General features: G+C 35.3%; 1 protein-coding gene across 7 annotated transcripts; it reads right to left on the minus strand.

The window, feature by feature from the left end:
- Window positions 1-320: 320 nt before the first annotated feature.
- LOC143737294 (E3 ubiquitin-protein ligase RNF31) lies at window positions 321-22,362 on the minus strand. 7 transcript variants are annotated; one of them, XM_077228566.1, is made up of 21 exons: window positions 22,157-22,362; window positions 21,690-21,780; window positions 17,844-17,909; window positions 17,542-17,708; window positions 17,286-17,452; window positions 17,056-17,150; window positions 16,169-16,339; window positions 15,939-16,043; window positions 13,875-14,102; window positions 13,693-13,784; window positions 13,444-13,626; window positions 12,338-12,517; window positions 12,139-12,237; window positions 11,903-11,992; window positions 3,081-3,195; window positions 2,871-2,989; window positions 2,679-2,792; window positions 2,067-2,130; window positions 1,893-1,980; window positions 1,623-1,791; window positions 321-1,018 (listed from the first exon to the last, which is right to left on the minus strand). In XM_077228566.1, exons 1-21 carry the CDS (start codon window positions 22,199-22,201, stop codon window positions 848-850), a joined length of 2,619 nt encoding a protein of 872 aa, XP_077084681.1. In that variant the 5' UTR covers window positions 22,202-22,362; the 3' UTR covers window positions 321-847. The 7 variants fall into 7 exon arrangements, with proteins under 7 accessions (XP_077084681.1, XP_077084690.1, XP_077084665.1 ...); XM_077228575.1 differs by having other exon boundaries at window positions 17,056-17,147; window positions 22,157-22,353; XM_077228550.1 differs by having other exon boundaries at window positions 13,875-14,120; window positions 17,056-17,147; window positions 22,157-22,353.
- Between the last annotated feature and the right edge of the window lie 157 nt (window positions 22,363-22,519).

The raw sequence follows: 22,519 nt of genomic DNA on the forward strand, positions 1-22,519 counted from the left end.
GTCATTTTGTTCCTATACCAGACACCAAACCATGTGCTGTAAATGAATCACCCACTCACTGATAAATAATACTCAAAAAGTCACTTTCTCCCACCTACTGGCGTAACAATGTAACCTGCTGAAAGAGCGCTTGTCTGGCATGGACAAATACCGACAAACACAGTGATTCTCCAACAGTAAACAGCTCCAATGCCAGCTTTCTTGGAAAAACTTGGAAAAAGCACAAATAGTTCTGGCAGCTGAGATACACACACACAAAAACTTGTTAGGTTTAAACAGCCATGTTATTTCATCATTCATAAACAGAAAACAGATGAGACTGTGAGAAAATAAATGTTTTATTCACCGTTATTCACACAGAAAACAAGTCTTTGCAACACATAACCTCTCACACTTCTTAAACATCATGCTAATACCCATTTCACAAGGGCCAAAAGTGCAAACTTGTGCTCAGTATAATGCATATACTGTATACTGACTTAATATAAAATTAATATAAAACAGTTAAAACAAGTATGAGTAGATACTCACAGCCAACAATTAGAGAACTTTTTGAAAATCACAAGCTTTAACAGAAGTTAGGTTAGGTGAAGTGACTATAAGTATGACAGAAACTTCAGTGCGCTTATATTGTAAAAACGGATAAAAATCTGTCATTCCTGGTTGCTCTGCTCATTTTAAGGCATAATTTTCCACTGACATAACATTAAAATTGTGTAAGGGTAAGAAAGACTTTCTTTTTTTCTCCATAATAATGTGTTGAAGGACAATTTGGCGGGATCCAGAGATTTGCCAATTTGTTGGTGTTAATAGTGACAGCAAAATTTGCATATACAGTCCATGCTCTTCAATCAGTCAGCAGCAATAGTTGCTGGGATTCCTCAGGCACGGCACGGCTCAAGATGGAGTACCATGGAGCTCCAGCCACAGGAGGAGAAGAGGGGGACGGTGTGGGAAGAGCAGCTGTCTTCAATCCAGGAGTTGCAACTCTGGTCAGACCCACCCTCTCTTTTAAGATCTGAGAGGATACAACACTTGATATGATATGAAGCATTCAAAATCATAACATTTTGGCTAACTAGCTTAATTATCATAAATATAATTGCAACCAACTTTACTGTACTGTAAGTATGACTATTTCTTTGAAGACTTTGCAAACAGATACTGCTAGGTAGAATTAAAAAAATCATTTTTTGATTTTTTTAATTATTAAAATAATTACAAATGTAGAAATAAAATGTAGTTGTAACAAAATCTGTAAATTAATAATATATTATTATACATTCTTCACTTTTATGCATCATTTTAAAGGTGTATTCAGTAGTTTGGTGCCAATTTAAAAGTTTTACACATTAAGAAATAAATTGTATTTTTGTGAAGTCATTTGAATGGTGTACGCTCACATGAGTTTAAGACTGTATTCATGATAGTTTTCTATAAAAAAGTTTATGTATGGTGTGGGGCGTCTAACATTATTTGAATGTCAAAATGTGATTAAATTATGTAAAATAACCATTGTTATCTCAAATGACAGAATATGACAGTTTAACTATACAGTGCAGAAATGATGCTTCGGTCTACTACATAGTAACATGAAAGCTTTATATCCAGTAAGCACTAACCTGCCGCAGTCTGTCCTCGTACCGGTGATCCGGCTCTAAAGGTTGTTTGTCTGGGACTGGCACTTTCCAGCGGTCCATTTCTACCCTCAACTCTGCACCATCAAACAGTACCACAGGATCCAGTGCACTGTTGTTTATAAGCTCCACCAGACACTCTTTATAATGTAACCTAAAAGTGAGCTTAACATTTGAGAAAATCTCTTTGCATTTATGAAAGAACATATTTCACTGAATGATAAAGGATTAGGAGAAGATTAAAGTTCTCCTTACGTGCAGTAACCATTGTACTCGGCTTGTCGACCACATGGCTCCTCTTTCACAGCTCCTGTTTCTTGGACCTCCATTACACCACAGATGCCTACAAGGACACATTTGAATATGCACTGAAATGTGACACATCTAAACATCCGATATTCACACGTAGGCTTATTTCAAATGATGTACCTTTAGAGTGTTTCCCCACTGAATCTTTGGGGCTGAACATGAGAGGATGAGATATCCCATAGTGCTGAAAAGATAAATAAATGTAGCTTAGCCAATTTTAACTGCGGCAGGGTATGATGGAAGTTTCGGGTTTAAGGCCCCCGATAAACTCACATTGAAGTTCTTTTTCGTTCTTCGCTTAGGGGTAAAAAGAAGTCACGTCATGTTTATTTATAATCCACGTTATACAATGTACTGCTTTAAAGCAAGCAGCTTTACAGTATTAAACATGAAAAACAATGACGGAGTCAGTGTCAACTTAATTTTCTACTATGAAGCAGCTTTCCAGTGTGTTTTATATACATCTGATCTCAACGGACTGAATACAAGAAATGAACTGGAGAAGATTTCCACACCAAAGAAGGCGGAGCCTCACAGCACACCTACCCGTTACGTAATCGCCATGGTAGTTCAAAGGTGTTCACCAACTTTGGTGAGCTATTTTGAACTCCTGAAATGAACTTAATTTTGGCCTCATTTCGATCGAAATTACATCACATGCACATGCTCTTTGATTTCGCTTGAAGTATATCAGGGCCTTCATGTTAGATTACAGTAGTAGACGTCTGTCACCTGCAGCAGGGTCCGTAGTCTCGGGACACTCCAGTCTCTCAGATGATATAGGCAGTTTCGAGGATGGTGAGCATGTAACCCTTTAGCTGTGCACTCGATTGAAAAATTACAGGCCTGTAAGGACAACAGATGCTAATTGATACAGAGCTCTGTGGTAGTTACACTGACAACTGCTGAGAGAACTAAACTTACAGAGCCTTGTTTAAATGGCTGACTGCAGCCTCCACAGAATTCGTGCTGGCACTGAGTGCATCTGAAATGCAAACAGCCTCCTCTAGCCAGGAAGAAGCGAAATTTGCATTTTGGACAGTCTGAAAGGGGCATGGAGAACGTTACAACCTGGTAAAAAGTTCCAACAAGAAACTTTGCACCAAGAACCCTCATTGAGAGTTTTTGTTTTACCTATTTTGTTCCTGCTGAGGAGCTGCTCCAGTCTTGAGTTCTGGTACTCGGGGCTGTTGAGCTGCTCCCACTCTTTGAACTTCTTACATGAGATTCCTTCATGCTGTGGAGCCCACTAGAAAACAAGCATCAGATCAACAGTATCCATAAATATGAGATAACAAGTAAAATCACAATGCAGGTAATCAACAATAAGGCTGCTTCTCAATTCTATGAATGCAAAGAACTTGCCAGGCTCCCTTGAAAGAACGAACTAGGAAGGACACAGGACGCATATGGCAAGCCGTTTTAACATTTAATCATTTTAACCTACTAGTCTCTATTTTCATGCTACTAGTGCTTATTTTTTAGATACTAGTATCTACTCCATTAAGTACTAGTACTTATTCATTAGCGACTAGTGCTTATTATTTAGGTACTAGTGCTTATTCAACAGATACTAGTGCTTATTCTTTAGGTACTAGTACTTATTCAATAGATACTAGTACTTATTCATTAGATACTAGTCCTTATTTATTAGATACTAGTACTTATTCATTAGATACTAGTACTTATTTATTAGATACTAGTGCTTATTAATTAGCTACTAGTACTTATTCAATAGATACTAGTACTTATTCATTAGTTACTAGTACTTATTCATTAGATACTAGTACTTATTCATTAGATACTAGTACCTATTAAATAGATACTAGTACTTATTCAGTAGATACTAGTACTTATTCATTAGATACTAGTACTTATTTCGATAGTCACTAGTAACTATTCTTTTGTTACTAGTAACAAAATTTTTTTTTTGCCATTGACTTCTATGGGGATCTGTCATTTAGATATCAACTATTCAGTTCTGACTAGAATCTATTCCAATTGTGACTAGTACATATATATTAGATACTGGTAGTTATTCTTTAGGTACTAGTACTTATTTTTTAGATACTAGTACTTATTCATTAGCTACTAGTACTTATTCAATAGATACTAGTACTTATTCATTAGATACTAGTACTTATTCATTAGATACTAGTACTTATTCATTAGATACTAGTACCTATTAATTAGATACTAGTACTTATCAATTAGCTACTAGTACTCATTCAATAGATACTAGTACTTATTCATTAGATACTAGTACTTATTCATTAGATACTAGTACTTATTCATTAGATACTAGAACTTATTCAATAGATACTAGTACTTATTCAATAGATACTAGTATCTATTAATTAGATACTAGTATTTATTCCAAATGTTACTAGTAACTATTCTTATCTTACTAGTCACAACTGCTTTTTTACTAGTCTTATGTTATGACTAGTCAGAACGGCCACTGTATAGTTCAATTAAAAATCTTACTAGTAACATTTGGAATAAATACTAGTATCTAATAAATAGATACTAGTATCTATTGAATAAGTACTAGTATCTATTGAATAAGTACTAGTATTTAATGAATAAGTACTAGTATCTATTGAATAAGTACTAGTATTTAATGAATAAGTACTAGTATCTAATTAATAAGTACTAGTATCTATTGAATGAGTACTAGTAGCTAATTGATAAGTACTAGTATCTAATTAATAGGTACTAGTATCTAATGAATAGGTACTAGTATCTAATGAATAAGTACTAGTATACAATGAATAAGTACTAGTATCTATTGAATAAGTACTAGTAGCTAATGAATAAGTTCTAGTATCTAAAGAATATCTACCAGTATCTTATATATATGTACTAGTCACAATTGAAATAGATACTAGTCAGAACTGAATAGTTGATATCTAAATGACAGATCTCCATAGAAGTCAATGGCAAAAATTTTTTTTTGTTACTAGTAACAAAAGAATAGTTACTAGTGACTATCGAAATAAGTACTAGTATCTAATGAATAAGTACTAGTATCTAATGAATAAGTACTAGTATCTAATGAATAAGTACTAGTATCTATTTAATAGGTACTAGTATCTAATGAATAAGTACTAGTATCTAATGAATAAGTACTAGTATCTAATGAATAAGTACTAGTATCTATTTAATAGGTACTAGTATCTAATGAATAAGTACTAGTATCTAATAAATAAGTACTAGTAACTAATGAATAAGTACTAGTATCTATTGAATAAGTACTAGTAGCTAATTGATAAGCACTAGTATCTAATAAATAAGGACTAGTATCTAATGAATAAGTACTAGTATCTAATAAATAAGGACTAGTATCTAATGAATAAGTACTAGTATCTATTGAATAAGTACTAGTACCTAAAGAATAAGCACTAGTATCTAAAGAAAAGGCACTAGTACCTAAAGAATAAGCACTAGTAGCTAATGAATAAGTACTAGTACTTAATGGAATAGATACTAGTATCTAAAAAATAAGCACTAGTAGCATGAAAATAGAGACTAGTAGGTTAAAATGATTAAATGTTAAAACGGCTTGCCATAGGACGCATCTTTGTGTGAATTGAGATGTGCTGTGATCTTGTTGCACAACTGACCGTTCAGCACATTTTAGGCAGTGGGACCGCACCATCCAATACACAATAAATAAAACATAAATTCACAGATGTCATAACCTTTTAAAATATGTACTTACATAACTGCTAATATTTGATATCTTTTTAATTTACATGAGTATTTGTGTAAACGAGTACGTATATTTAATTTTACGCTTTGTCAACTTTAAGATTATTTTAAATATGCCAAAGTCTTTCTCCAGGTATTTATAACTTTATTAAAATTATGGCAAACAAAACAACAAATGTTTGCTTTCATGAGCCGTCACGTATTTACAAGCTTTCAGCAGGAATCGTTTGAGTGAGATCAAGCCGTAGTCCGCCTGAGATGACTTCTGGGATTTTTAACCCTTCAGTACTCATATGCTTGATGCATCCTTGATATTAAGAACACATCCGGGTTCTTTCATGTGTTCTCAAACAGACTTTGATGGTTGATGATGACGTAGTACAAAAACACAAGGATGTAAGATCACTTAATCCTCTGGGGTTCTTCGTCAACCAGTCACACATAGGACCTTCACGGTCATAAGTGACCGGACCCCTAAAATCAAATGTTTTATTTTTCCAGTAAAATCAATGAAATGTATTTTTGTTCAATAATATTTTTTCTTTTTTCTTTGGTGTTTTGAGAGAATTCTATGATAATAATTAATATTTATGCAATAATTATGATAATTTTTTTCCCATTGAATATAATAGAAAATGTATATATATATATAATTTTTTTTTCTTTTTAATTAATGCTGTATTTCAGGTTAAATTAGAGACTAGGCCTATAGAAAAAAAATGTTGAAAGCAGATTGGAGCCCTCTGTTGGAAGTAGTCAGCATAATTATCATGCAATATCATATTGTAACCACTAGATGGATTTACAGGTCTCTGTAGAAAAGCTTGTGAATTCTAGTTGTTTTGAAAAGATTTGCCTATTTTTTTCAGGTTGTGGATTTTAATATATAATAAGAGATTCTAGAAATAGAAGACTATTTTTGTCAAGTTTTTTGAGAATTTTATGATAATAAGTAATATTTATGCAATAATTATTGCATACAGCATTTATTGAAAAAAAAAATATATATATATATTTTTTTTTTCAATAAATGCTGTATTTCAGGTTAAATTAGAGACTAGGCCTATAGAATTTAAAAAAAAAATCAGATTGGAGCCATCTGTTGGAAGTAGTGAGCATAATTATCATGCAATATCATATTGTAACAACTAGACGGATTTACAGCTCTCTGTAAAAAGGCTTGTGAATTCTAGTTGTTTTGCACATATTTTCCTATTTTTTTCAGGTTGTGGATTTTAATATATAATAAGAGATTCTCATAGACTATTTTTGTCAAGTTTTTTGCTTATTTGGTTGGTTTAAAATAATGTTTTGTACAATTCAATGAACAGTAACTCTATTCAAAATTGGCAACAGCAATTTTGAACAAAAAACTGAAATAACAGCAAAAGTATAATAATTATCAAACAGTAAATGGAAAATAGGATGATATTAAAAACACTTTTGTATTTCACTTTTGACAATTATTATACTTTTGCTGTTATTTTAGGTTTTTTGTTCATAATTGCTGTTGCCTTTTGAATAAGAGTTACTGTTCATTGAATATGCAAATAATATACACATATGTAAATATAGTTAGGATGATATTTAAAAGTTTTTTATTTCTCTAACTATATTTACATTTTATATACATACTAACTGTATTTGTAACTAACTGTAACTGTATTTTATTTCACATATTCTCACATTTCTCTGTTACAGTTTCACCAGTCTCATATTTCCCTGTGTGTGTGTGTGTGTTTATTTTGCAACCTTGATGGCTTACAGTCCCATTCTTTCATTGCTGTGTGCTTTTTATTCCTTACATTGATGAATAATTGCTTTTATTTCACACATTTCCCAAAATTAGCTTTTGCAATGACACGCGTTCATTTGTGTGTTCGTGTGTTTTTGTGTGTATAAGTACGTGTTTGTGAGAGTGTATGTGTCTGTTTTGCACTCTTGATGTTTTAAAGATCCACCCCTTCACCCTGTGTGCTTTTTTTCTGCATCGTGGCTGATTTGTAGATTGTACGCACAAAAAAACTCTGAATTTTTGCCAATTTCCCATTCATTTCCTATGGGCGGTCATTTATGACCGAAGGTCCAGAGTGTGATTTTTTTTTTACGAACACTTAGACTTTTCAAATCATGTCCCCAATTTTTTTGTGTGTTCATATACCAAGTACCATAAAAGTCACCAAGTTTCGTACCATTCCGATGAAGCTACGATTTAAAAAATAATGTATTTAAAAAATTCCGGTCATAAATGACCGAAGAACCCCAGAGCATTTTGAGAAACAGCCTAAGAATGGTTTAGTTCAGATGTGCTAGAAGTTTCTAGCAATGTCCCAAAAACATTTTTTTTATATATAATGACTGACTAACTTCGCTGCCATCTTCCATATTCACTGAGCGAACAAAGAACTACCAGTATGTACAAATTTTATGAATGACACCCATCAGCGCAGAATTGTGATAAATGTTGATCTAGAGTGACTAGAAGTTGTATGAATTCGGATATGACTGTTCAGACTGAGGTCGCATTGCACAACATTAGGGGCCGTATTCACAAAACATCTAAAGGCTAAGTAGGCTTAAGTAGCTCCTGACTAAATCCTGACACATTTAGGAGAAACTCTTATGGGTGTGTCAGTCCTATTTGTAGGACTCCAAAATTTTTGCTCTAAGAGTATTTCCCAAAGCATTTTAGTGCTAAAACCAGCTCCTATATGAAAGTAATATGATGCCATAAAGAATCGCATGCACAGGGTAAGATTTGTGAAAGTGTACATAAGATTGCAAGCGTAAATTAAATGTGCATGCGCAAGAGAATATTTGTAAAGGTGCAGCTTTCTGCTTAGCCTACGCAAAATAAATAGGATCTGTATTCCTCAATTTTTCCGCGCTTACGCGAATCGAAAACAACAGAGTCAGGAACTGCAAAACAGATTGATCGCTTAAAACCATCCTTTGTGTAAAAACATAAACTGTTGCATATGTCTGAATGACTTGTGTACATGGGGTGAGGGTGGGATGAGCAGGATACATGCCCTGAATACACATACATTTTCTTTCTTAACACACCAGCTCGAAATTCAGTATGAACTCATATAGTCAGCCTAATGGTGCACAGATTATTGAGCAATCAAGATTTATTTATTTAACATGTATGTGTGCATTAAAAGTACCATTTCGAGAATGATGCTGTTCCTTATTGAAGGAACCAATCAGATAAGAGTAAATCGAGAGTCAGCGAGAAGCTCATTTGATTGGCTACATGAAGAAGGTGGACCAGCCCTCCTCTTCGCGCTTGCAAAACTCAGTGAGTGAGAGAATCGTGCCAAAACTGTAAGCGCAGCTTAAAGAAAGACGCAACTGTACAAACAGGGTTATTTCGGAAACTTTTTTGCACCATGTCAACAAGTCATTCAGACATTTGCAACAGTATATAACAGGGGTATTCAATTAAAATTCTAAGAGGTCCAGTTAAAAAAAATTTCATCAAGCAAAGGTCCGCAACATTACAATGACTAACTTGCGTTATCATTCAGTGCCACAGCCTAGTAGTTGTGTGAAAATATGCAAGTAGCCTAGTCAATAGACGACTGTCAAATAAAGTAAAAAGTACAATTCAATAATATTTCAATAATATTTATTGTCAGTTTATATATTGAACTATAGGGATCATAAATAATAAGTACTCTAATAATAAATTATCAATTTAAATAAAATAAAGGCTGCATTTAAAAATAAATCATAAGTAAATAAAACACAACAGAGAGCTTTTGAAAAATGAGGTTCTCAAAATAAAGTGCTTAATTTTAGAAAAAAATAAATAAAAAGTATAGCTTGAGTTTCCCTTTTACTTTTTAGGTAACTCCCTTTCACATCTTAAGTTTAAACACATTTTATAATAAACAATCTCAACACATATTAACAATTGAACAGCTTTAACACCTCCTTTTCTCTTTCTATCCCTTTTATATCCCACTTCCCCACTTTTTTCCCCTCTGTTAGGATTCTGCTGGATCGATCATATTGGGCTTTTAGATCGTTTATTTTCTGTGCCCTCAGTCCGGATTTAAGTGGGTATGTTTGGTCAAAAGATTTGTGCTTTATCTCATAGTGGCGCTTCACATTGCCGCTTTTAATAACCGCGACAGTCTCTGAACATACGAGACATACCGGTTTTGCACTGCCCATGGTAAGAATGAACATGTAAGAATATGTCCATTCCTGATTGAAAGCTGTTTTCGCTGTCCACTTTTCTTTTTTTAGAGCACGCCATGTGAAACGTCGTCTCTCTTTCGTCTTGTCTCTCCTGTGTGTGTATCTCTCGCTGACTTACAACGCATGCTATTGGTCTGTGATTTTCCTGGGCTGCTAGTCAATAATTCTCACTAATTTATGGGTTATTGGTCCGGGTCCGGACAGAACGGCGCCTGGGTCCGGATCCGGACCGCGGTCCGCCTATTAGTGACCTCTGGTATATAAGTTAGGGGTAGTTTCTGTTGTTTCCGCTTGCAAATTGCTGTTCTCAGGCTTGCAATGCCTTTGGCCGTATTTGTGAGCAAAAAACGTGCCAAAAGTCTAAGCGCGGAAAAATGGAAGTCAGAGGAATACAGATCCTATTTATTTTGCGTAAGCAGGAAGCTGCAGCTTCACAATACATGAATTACACTTACGAATAACAGTAAAATCCTGCAAACATTTTTTTTCTTACACTTGAAAGGCGATTTACACCTTTACAAATATTCTCTTGCCGATGCAAATTTAATTTACGCTTGAAATCTTATGTACACTTTCACAAATCTGACCCTGCGCATGCGATCCTTCATGGCATCATATATACCTTCATACTCCAAAAACTGTGAAAAGTTAGGGGTAGTCAAGAGGACTCTTAAATCACTAAGACCAAATCACAGACAATCCTAAAATCCGCCCAAAGACATTATACACTACCGAGGCAATAGGTGATAGAGCCTTGGGTGCTGAACCTTTTCTTCATATATGCAATCAACATTTTGATTTATAGACTTTAATCTGTGATGACATAACATAAAGGTTCTTTTATGTATAGAAAATATGCATTGATTATGTAGAATAAAGCATTGCAGTCGAGTTGAAAATAATGTCCCATTGTCGGAGCCTTTTGGGTAGCTCAGGTAACCTGAGTTTGAGTTCCGGCTAGTAGACCTTTCCCGATCCCGTCCCCCCTTTCTCTCTCCCACTTCGCTTCCTATTTACTCACTGTCCTATCATAATAAAAGGAAAAAATAAATAATTAAATAAATAAATTATGTTCCATTGCCTGTAGCAGTTGTTTCACGATTTCACACTTACAAATAATCGAATCGAGTAAAAAGTAAAATAATCGTTTTTGCCGTGCTGTCCGAGGGGATCGAGGGCTCCGAGTTAGGATAGGAACCAGCCGAGAGTGAGGAGTCGGGTTGGCGGAGGGATGCAGAAAACTGTCTAGGTAACTAGGTAAGTTGGCTGTGTATATACATATATATATATATATATATATATATATTTTTTATGTATATTATTTGTACATTTGTACAAATTTGTCACTTGAATTCAATCTCTCAAGATGTAGACAATATAAGAGGCTGACAATTAGCTGAACATATACTTAGCCTACATTTTAATATCTTTATTTGAATATGACTTTTTTATTTTAAAACCTTTATTTGAATATGGCAACATTTTATTTTAAAACATTAATTTGAATATGGCAACATGATACCTCGTTCTACAATATTTCTATGATTATATCACTGACAAAGACCAATCAGACATTCACTGTGGTCATAGTTAGTAAGCATGTTGAGATCATCCATAGCAATGAGGTCAACCACCCCCCTTTCTCTTAGCTTAAGACTTCTCTCTATTCCTTATTAAAAAATAGTCTCAGCAGCTTTGTGAATAGGTTTTAAGAGGAAACTCTTACTTAAGAACTTTTACTGCTATTTAGGAGAACTCTAAGTGGTAAGATAAAATGTTTTGTGAATACAGCCCCAGATCGGTATCTGATTTAGGAACACATAAGGAAGTGCCCAAATCAGAATCGAAAAGATCAGATTCCATGTGGCATGTGGTGTTCACACTGTTACAAAAAAAGGCTACTGAGGCTACTTTAAAATTAAAATTTTAAAATTAAAGCAAAAAATTTACGATTTGGGCCCTGCAGTCTGAACGTAGCTTCAGGCATATGATGCAAAACATTACATTGTGGTAGCACAGGCAAAACCTACCGGCCTTTTACATTGAAAGCATGTGCTTTTCCGACAGCTGGGGCAGTCCATCCTCAGCCTGTCTGCTTCATGAAGGAGCCCAAAGCAACACTAAAAAACAAAAAAACAACTGACAACTTTACAAAAATGACAACTTTAAATGACAACATTACAAAAATATAAACAGACAAAAATTGCTATCATGGTCAGACCTGACATTATATAGCATACAACAATCTGTGAATGATGGAACTTACATGTGCACACCAGCGGAAGTTGGGCATTTCCTGCAGTGCCTGGTCTCTGAGCTTCCTCTGGAAGAGCTCATGGATTTGGGGGTCTAAATAATACCTGATCTACACATACAAAAACATTTACAGTTAGTAATATTCTATATTCAATGTCATATGGTCTATATTTCAATAAATCTGGCACAAGGTAAAAAAAGCTCCACACCTGTGTGTCGAGTAGACTGAAATACTCCATAGACTCCTCCCTGCGGCCTCCTCGTACATCGGGAAGATTACAGAGGGGACAAACAACATGTACTATATTCTTCTCCTTAATGACAGAGGAGAAGTACTTCTTAAAACAGCTCTCACAGAATGTACAAGAGCAGTGTGTCATGGTGACCATCTGAAGAGGAAAAGAGAGACAGATACTACATTTAGGACTATGAAAGCGATATATCTTACAGTGTATTATCCTCGTGTACAATAATAGTGTATGATATAACTAATATCAGGGCTAAACAATAAGGATGTCTGGATGTCTTGGGGCTAGAGTGAGAGAGTTTCATGCTAAAAATAAATGTTCTGTAAAATTAAGTCCTGAATTTGCAGTAATCATAATCATTTTAATGATATTATAAATATTGTAATAACCATAGTAATATGATTATTAGAATAATAAGTGAATAATGATAAATAGAAAAACATATTTTACGATTCAAACGTTTTTCTTTAATGTTTTTGAAAGAAGTCTCTTATGCTCACTAAGCTGCATTTATTTTATTGAAAATACGGTAAAAAGAATAGTATTATGAAATATTATTACTATTTAAAACAACTCTAATCATTAAAATGTAATTTCTTCCTCTGATAGCAAAGCTGAATTTTCAGCATCATTACTCCAGTCTTCAGTGTCACATGATCCTTCAGAAATGTATTCTAATATGCTGAACTGCTGCTCAATCATTTCTTATTATCAATGTTGAAAACAATTGTGCTGCTTAATATTTCTTGAGAAAACCGAATGCATTTTTTCAGAATTCTTTGTTGAATAGAAAGTTCAAAAGACCAGCATTCACTTGAAATATAATTTTTTTGTAACATTATAAATGTCTTCACTGTCACTTCTAAACAATTGAATGCAACCTAGCTGAATAAAAGTATTCATTCATTAAAAAAAGATATGTATTACTGGCCCAAAACTTTTGAACAGTAGTGTATTAATTATTATCATTAAATATAAATAGAATGCATAATGATCGTTTGAGGTAAATAACAATTTCAAGGTGGCTCCATATTTTTAGGTAAAGAACAAAATTCATTTATTCTCACTCTGTTGAAGGAAACTTGCTCCTGGCATATAGGGCAATCGTGGCAGAGATATTTCAGAGCAGAAGGGAGGTCTCGGCATGACTGCACTGCTTCCAGTACATCTGTGGAGCTGAAACTGCAACCCTCCAGACTCAAGATGCTCTTAAACATTTCAGCTTTCTCCCCTTGGACACCACCTGGGATCTGACAGTACAAAATGGGTGAGTGAAAAATAGGTGAAAAGGCTATCTTGATTTGGCCTTCTCTTACCTCCATGTCCTCAAACTTCTTCAGCTGAATAAGAAATCCCTGCTCGTTAATGCTAATCACCCTTTCAGGCTGTCTCAGAACAAGCTCTGCATCTGGGAAAACACAAAAGTCGATATTAAAACCTTTCATTGAAATTCTAACTTTTTGTTTTAGTGTTGGTTACCAGTTATGTCCCATAGTACCTCTCTGATTTCTGAAGAGCACCCATGCCTGGTCTGGCTGCGCTGCAGGGTATTTGACATCCAGAACCTCTCCTCCTGCATTCTGCTTTCTCTGGAAGTAGATGGTGAGCTTGTTCTTCATCTTGCTGGGAGAGATGCCCACAGGAAGCCTGCTCACCACCACCTTGTGATGGTCGTCCACTAATCCTGGGTGAACCCTGGGGCTCCCACCACAATCCTGCCACGGACCTCCAGCATAAAGAACATCTTCATGAGAAAATTAAAGTCAATTTTAATTCAGTGTAACGTTAGCATAATTTTACTCAATGTGTGTAAGAGGCACCAGTACAAACTGGAACAACGTTACAATCACTTGCATGAAACGCTGTACATACATACTGTTCAATACATATGTTTTAAATTCAGACAATGCATGTCCTGCATTTGAACTGTCAAGCTCAATTATAATCCAGTTAAACTGCTTGAGGATTCCTGTGTTGATGCATTTCCGACTGAAACAAGATCTGGGTGGGACATATTGAAGCTACTTAATAGCCATGAATCTTGATTAGCTACATTTTCATCTGAGGAAGATGTAGAGTGTAAAGTAAAAATACCATTCACTATCTCCATAGAGCAATTGACATTTAACAATAACTTATAAACAGTTATAGATAGACCTACTGTGAGGTATGAGGTTGTTCTGTCCACATTATTTAAGCCATCAGACCACACACACACACACACACACACACACACACACACACACACACACACACACACACACACACACACACACACACACACACACACTATATATACAGTACATGTGTGTCATTGACAAATAAAATCTTTTCAAAAATGATCTAATGCATATTTTTGAGTCATGAACAATGTGTTTAAACAAGTTTCAGGTGTTAAATAACTTTTCAAAATGTTTAAATTATTATTATTTTTTACTGGTTTTATGTCAGGTGGTACAGCCAAACAGTTGTATGTATACTGTAGTTGTAACATCTGACATGAAAGTGTACCAACCTAACCATACTTGAAATTAGAATTTTTTACCAGTATTTGAGAGAGATCTACAAATCGTTTCTGTGGCGAGCAGGACGAGGCCGAGGGCGAGGGCCGTGAGAGAGTGGCACGAGGCCGGTGGCATGATTACTGATGACACCTGCACTATTTTTGATATTAAAGTTTGTTGAATGTTCGCCGGTTCCCGCCTCCTTCTTCCCGTAACATCTAACCTCGTAACACTGGTGCCAAAATAAAACAAATACAAAATTAAAGTAAAAGACAGCAGCCGCTCACGGACGACTGCTGTCACATATAACAAAAAAAAAACAACACAAGTCCAGGCCTGGCCTCTCTCCATCTCCACTGTCATTGCTCCTCCTTTTATGCCTTTGCTCCTCCGTGAGAGATACGAGACCGGTTTACCGTGCCGGTGTTGCTCATCAGTAATCATGGCACCGGCTTCGTTCCGCTCTCTCACGGGCCTCGACCTCGTCCTGCTCGCCACAGTTTCATTCTGCCATAAGGATCAGTTGGGCTCCTCTGAATGATGCATTATCATGTTTACTGTTATTACCTTGTCAATTCATAATAAAAGAGCCATGTTTGCAGTTGTGCCACCCTGACATTTGAGAGTATACAAATTGATGGACAAAAGTTTTAAAACTAATGATACTTATAAAATGTTTTTCTATGAAAGGTTTCAAACCTAAAATGATTCCATAGTATTTTTAATTTTTATTTTTTAATTTTAAATAGTTTTCTTAGTCTGTTAATTTGTTTGGACAGTTGCACCACTGGACATTTTGGGGTTTAAGATAACAATATGTATTATTTAAATGCATTAAATAGGTTTTATAGAATTAAGTGGTATGTCATGAATTTTTCTTAATATTTAAAAGGAAATAATAATAATGATAATTTGATTGGAAAAAAGTTTCACTGGAAGACAAGGATAAGAAGTTTATTTTGTCATCTTTTAAGAGTATACTCGCACAAAAAGCCACAAAATTCCAATATTGAATTCTTGAGGTCTTTAAAAACAAGGTTAAATGATGTGTAATTTACCTTTCTCCATGTTGCTCAACTGGTACACGTTGACAACTCTTTGTAACTGAAGGCTTTTGAACATGTCGTCTATGTCATCTACATTAGAAGTACTGCTGGTGGGAGCTGAAGCAGAGGTAATCTTTAATTAATTCAAAATTGTACTAAGGGCGTTTAAAATATCACTGCTGAATAATCCTCCCCCCACACACACACCTCCCACACACACACACACACAAAAAACATATTACCTGAGGCAGGAGAAATGAATGGGTTTGTTTGGTGGTTGGTGTCCAAAGGTTTTGCTCCAAATGTGATTCCAAAATCCAGCAACTCTTGCGTGTATGATCTTCTTACCCCACTCATCTCTGTTTCACTGACTTGATTCAGGTTCATCTGGGACTTTGTACTCTCGGGTAGGACTAGTGAAGGAAACATTACGGTTAGCCAGGAATAAAAAGTGAAACTCTGAAACATTAATTCATAACACTAAATCGATAATCTCAGAAACTGTAATGGATCACAATGCTGCCTGGTTTCTGCTTCCAAGATGGAGATTTCAGCTTTATTTACCAACGCACTAAAGATTACATACTCTGACAAACTGAACTGTGGTGATCAGATGGGCAATGCAAGTATGAATTCAGCTGTCATTTCGACACGTTACAGTGATGACTGTGAATGACTTGAGTTATTATAGTTAACTAAAACCTAAAACTAAAACCATAAGAAAATATTTTTGTTATTTGAATTTTGAAAGTTAACTGAAATAAAAAATATATATATATTTTAAAAATAATTAAAATAAATACAAACATATTTTAGCTGGTTGCCAAGTCAACATTTTTCATTTTCTAAAAATAACTAAAACTAAAAAAAAGAGAATAAAAACTACATACACACACATTAGCAAAATATTGAAAACTAACAAAAATTGCAAAAACATTTACAATACTTTTACTAAAATTAAAATGAAAACAAAATATAAAAATAAACACAAATTAATAAAAACTATAATAGTAACTACAATAATGCTAACATATCACTGGTATATAGAGTGTAAACAAATAAAACAGAAAATCTAAACTAGTGAACAATCTAGGCAAGACTAATATTCAGCAGAAAAATCAATATTTACTGTTGCTGGCATGCTGAGGCACAGATGAAGTGGACGTTTCGTGTTGAGCTGTTGACGTCTTCTGCATTGAACTGCTTCCTGTTTGTGCCCAGCTGCTGCACAAACTACAACAACAAAAAAATTGCAGACAACATCAGTACCACTGATCATTAAAAAGGTGATAAACTGAGAGACTGAGGCCAAATGCTTTTGATAAGAATGATTAAGCTGCAACTCAAACAAGGACTGACCTCCCATAGGATGGAACAGGATTCGGTTGAACTACCAGTTCAGCCGGCAGGTGCTTTGCTTGAGAATGTAGTGGAGGGGTTTGGACAGAATAGGTGGCAAATAGAGGAGTTTCGCGCTGAAAGGCGGCAATCATCTCCTCCAGAACTATAGACAAGTTTGACCATCCCTGGAAATCAAACATTTAAATCCAGAGTGACAAATATAAATTATTAACTTCAAATAAGTAATGGTGAAATAACTACATAACTGACTTACAATCTTCCAGTTGCTGAGGCAGTGGAGAAATATTCGACCATGGTCATCAACATTGCTGCTTTTAGCATTGATAACCATGGAGGGTGAAGGGCAGACGTAACACCTGGGTGGATTTTTGGGATGGGTCTCGTGGATCCAGATGCAAACTGGAATATTGTACTTAGAGTCTTTGTAACAACATAAAACATACTATATGAGTTTCAATTGGTGGAAAGCCAATAGAATAAATAAAGAACAAAGAACAATATAAACATGAGAAGGGATGAGTTATATGTTACAGTAGATCCTCTGTAACCAGTTACCTTCATATGTTACAGGAACAGTGCCACCCAAATAAACCAACTTCTTCTTGTCATTGTTGGGATAGACTGTAAAAAGAGAAGACAACCGAACTCAGCAAATACACATGCAAGAAAATGTGCACAGTAAGCAAAAATTCTACATATCTGTTATACACTTGTTTTTAAGAGTTTTCGTTTTATATAGAAGACAGGGATAATCTGTACAATTTGTACGGCAGTGAATATTTATCAGTGTTCAATACTTTCAATAGTCAATTTCTGTATAGGCACAAAACGTAAGGTCAATTCAGACCAATAACTAAAACTATAAAGATTACTACACTACCATGCAATAACAATAAAGATAAAATAAAATAAATTAATACTTTTATTCAGCAAGAATACATTAAATTGATCAAAAGAAAAGACATTTATAATGCAAAACAAATATTACTATTACTTGTGATGGATTTTTTTAATGAATAAAATAGTAAACTGTATATCAAACTAATCATAATTCTAACATCTAACTTTACTTCTCCTTTAGGCCTTACATTCTAACACTTAAACAAAATGTACTCTGAAGTTTGTGTCGAAACCAGTAGAAAATACTGAGATGCTGGCTAGACAATATCAACATTTAACAGTCTAGAATAGTCTCATGACATATTGAGTAATCAACTGAACTTCCAACCTTTTCCATTTTTTTAATGATTCGAGATCTAAGTTGCTTCTACCTAGTAACAGAAGGGTTTGCATATGAAGAGCCAATCAAACTGTAGGGAAATTATGTAATGTATCATGTCATTTTTACCATGCTCCTATTCTATAAAAACTGCTGTTTTCTTTTTGCTGGTGGGATTCTTTCTGAAATTTGTCTGAGATCCTCCGGCTGTGATTAAAGCATGTTCAAAGGCATCTGGAGTCTGTCTAGTAGTTAATGCTGCGCAGCAAGTTATTAAGGGAAGCTGTGGCAAGGGGAGCGTGGTTCAGTGAGGTCTGTGACGGGAGAGAGGATCGGGAGTCAGGTGCGGCGTGAGTGGGTTAAGTGTGAATGACAAACACCTGTCTTTGTAACACAGTTTGTTGTTATGGGAAGAAGGAGGCGGGAAAGATTCAAAGATTTTAATAAAATAAATAAACAAATACAAAAAATGAAAGTAAAGACGGCAGTCCCTCACGGTCGACTGCTGCCATAATACTAAACATCAAATAAAATCCAGGCCTGGCCTCTCTCGATCTCCACTGTCGCCCCTCCTCCTTTTATGCTTCCGCTCCTCTGTGAGAGATACGAGACCGGTGCGTCGCGCATCAGCAATCACGCCACCGGCCTCGCGCCGTTCACTCACGGCCCTCGACCTCGTCCTGTGCGCCACAGTCTTGTTTCAGTAATTGCCGTGGGGAGACCGTTAAAAGCCACGAGGAAATGAGATGCGAGAGAGAGAGACACGGAGATCTTGTGGGTACACTGGCTGAGGGAAGGAACGGAAATCTGTGACCTGTTGGAAAGAGTGGAGAGCAGCGAGCGCAACAAAGCGCATGAGACGGCAAGAGTGACAGCCGACCCAGCTCCAGTGACTTTTATATGATAGCTTAGCGCCAGGTGTGCGATCAATGTTTTGTTTATTTTGCTTTTTGATTGAATAAAACACCACTATCTCCACAAGCCGACCCTGTCCTCTTCCTTCCCTAAGCTTGAACTGTACTACAGAAGCTTACTAGACACTTTGATAGTGTTTTAGGAAAAGGGACGAGACGTCGTCCGACTCGAAGCCAGTTGTTGACTTTAGAAGCAGTGCTAGTGTATAAAGATTATTAAGTGTCGACTGTAGATGCTTGGGTGTCGATTGGAGACGCCCCAGATATAGATATTAAGTGTCGACTGTAGATGCAGTAATAGAGTATAAAGATTATTAAGTGTCGACTGTAGACACTTGGGTACCATTTGCAGATGCCCCAGATATAGATATTAAGCCACAGGTAATTAGGAGTCAGGTGCGTAAAAAGACAAATCTACCAGATACTCAAAGAATCCTGAAAAAATCCATCATGGTTTCCACAAAAATATGAAGCAGCACAGCTGTTTTCAACATCGATAATAATAAGATGTTTGTTGAGCAGCAAATCAGCATATTATAATGCCTTCTGAAGGACCATGTGACACTGAAGACTGGATTAATGACTGCTGAAAATGTATGGCTTTGCCATCACAGGAATAAATTACATTTTAAATTGTAATAATATTTCTCAATATTAGTAATTTTTACTGTAGCATAAGATACTTTTTTCAAAAACATAAAAAAAAAGATCTCAAACTTATGAAATATAGTGTTTATTAGCATCCATGCCAATGGACGATGACGTTATGTTTATTCCAGGTATGTGCTATAGTTATGTTCCATGAACCTGGATGGATTTTGATTGGCTGTGAATTGTTTTCAGCTGAAAAAAAAAAAATTCTGAAAGTGATTTCAACTATATCGTTCCTTAGTGTCGTTATGATTATAGTTGTTCTGTGGACTTGTAAGAGCAATTTTTGTTGTGTCTTTTTAGTCTTGGTAAAAAAAATTCTATTGAACATAGTATGTTATTTATAACACTTGCTGTTTTTTTTTAGTAAAAAAAGAAACGTGTTGAACTTGTACGACAATATCCCCCAATTGCAGGGTATGTAGACTATTACAGGCCTTTCAGAAGGCTACAAAACACAAAGCAATAAATGGAGCAGCAACAAAAAATCTATTATTTTGTCAAACAAAACAAAAAATAAAAAATGACAATTAGGAAATTGTTTAAATATATAACTTTTAAAACATGTGACAACTTGCCACAACCTGACATTTATGACATTTAATTCAAATCTATCTTCTAATTTTTCTCTGCATGTATGCCATTGTGGTTTTATTGTGTCCACCATTCTGTGGATGATACTTAAGTTTCAGTTTAGAAGTCACAAAAAACATTTTAATTTAAGGGTGGTTTGAACAAATGTGCTTGAAAACCACTGTTAGAAAAAAAAGACATAAGACCTTTGACTCATAGTTAACTTTATGATAATATTTTCCTGTGTGCCAACTAGCCCTGATCTCCCCTATTTATTTCCATTAAACGACTGCCATAATCCAATTAACTACTGCTTTTTTTATTAAAATTTTGAATTTGTTCAAACGTAGGCCTATATAGGCTATCATTTTAGTTTAAGTGTTAGCAACTGTTGTTTTTTTGTTCGATGGATTAATATAACATTTAATTTAGGATGTTATTCACAGAGGCCTACAGATCAAACATAAACAGAAGTTCAACAGTACGTGCTTTAACGAAAGAGAACAAACCTCATTAGTTCTTGCGGAAGCTCAAAGTGCTGCGTAACACACGAGAATAAACCTCACTAGTTATTGCGGAAGGTCAAAGTGCTGCGTAACACCAAATAACGTATATTCTATACTCGTTGGTAACACACGAGAATAACTCACTAGCTCTTGCGGAAGCTCAAAGTGCAGCATAAACCTCATTGGTTCTTGCACGTCGAGCGAACATGTGTGTTTCCGTTTACCACAACTGATGTGTGGGTTGATGAATGTTTATGTGTGAATAAAAGCTTCAATTAAATCGGTTCATCATATAAAGTGATTGTGCCTCTTCAGCACTCAATCCATATGGATTAGGTTGATCTCTTTATTAACTTTTTGAAGCGTCAAAGCTCTCAGATTTCATTCAAAAATTAATTTCTGATCCGAAGATGAAGTCCTACGAGAGTAAAAGATGACAGAATTTTCATTTTTGGGTGAAATAACCCAAACTACCCCTGCTACACTTTGACAAAGATCTGTTGTTAGACCACTGTTGTGCTTTCAAATATCAACTTACGATAATAGTCCACGTATAGCTGCAGGTTTGGGAAAACTGCCGACACATCTTTGATGTCATCAAGCACATCATCTGGGTAGCAGTAATTACACTATTGAGAAAATGTCAAGATAGTGATCAGGACATAGTGACAACAAGATCCTGTCAAGTGCACCACAACGTCAACAAGACAAATAGAAGATTAATGGTAACCAATATATTTAATTGTTTTTTTTTCAATGAAACTGTGGTAACCTGGTATTTAATCACCACTATCAAACGCAACGTAAACAAAATGACTGAAGATTCTGAAAGGAGATCCCTGAGGGAGTTATCATGATATCTGACAGGGCAGCTGCTCATATTGAAATACCTAGTTCAGTATGTTATTATCTGGCTCAGTTTTGATCTTGATGCACTATCGGTAATTAGCTTGTTAGCTCAGTAAACATTACAATCTTCCTCGCTAGTGTTGACAGTAAACCTACCTCGATAAGTGTTTGAAAATTCAGATCGGCTGTAACGCGCGACATCCTCTAACTGCACGAGCAACGCTCATGCATTCAGCGTCAAGTGATATTAAAATCAAAACAATAATCTATATATTTAGCTTCCTCCATCGCTTAAGTTTACATGTCATTCAGTCAGTTTTGGTTTCTTTTGTCCATAAACGTCACTACGTCTCGTTGATACCGAAAGTTGAAATATGGATGTAGTTGTCTGCCATATTGAGTGTGGCAGATGTAGTCGACCTGTTCGAGTTTTTCTTTAGTTTTATGTTATTACGATATTTGTTTATCAAACAACAGTGATTCAGCCAAACTGAATTTGTGTTCTAGATAATGACATGG

The sequence above is a fragment of the Siphateles boraxobius genome, unplaced genomic scaffold, assembly GCF_051911475.1.
Source record: "Siphateles boraxobius isolate OS27281-9 unplaced genomic scaffold, OSU_SipBor_1 1, whole genome shotgun sequence".
Taxonomy (NCBI): Eukaryota; Metazoa; Chordata; class Actinopteri; order Cypriniformes; family Leuciscidae; genus Siphateles; species Siphateles boraxobius.

Coding starts and splice junctions, on each gene's coding strand:
- LOC143737294 (XM_077228533.1), bottom strand. CDS start 22,201: ATGTCGCGCGTTACAGCCGATCTGAATTTTCAAACACTTATCGAG. Junction 12,238..12,337: donor TCAGTCTACTCGACACACAG/GTGTGGAGCTTT, acceptor TTGTATGTGTAG/ATCAGGTATTATTTAGACCC. Junction 2,990..3,080: donor CCTCAGCAGGAACAAAATAG/GTAAAACAAAAA, acceptor TGCCCCTTTCAG/ACTGTCCAAAATGCAAATTT.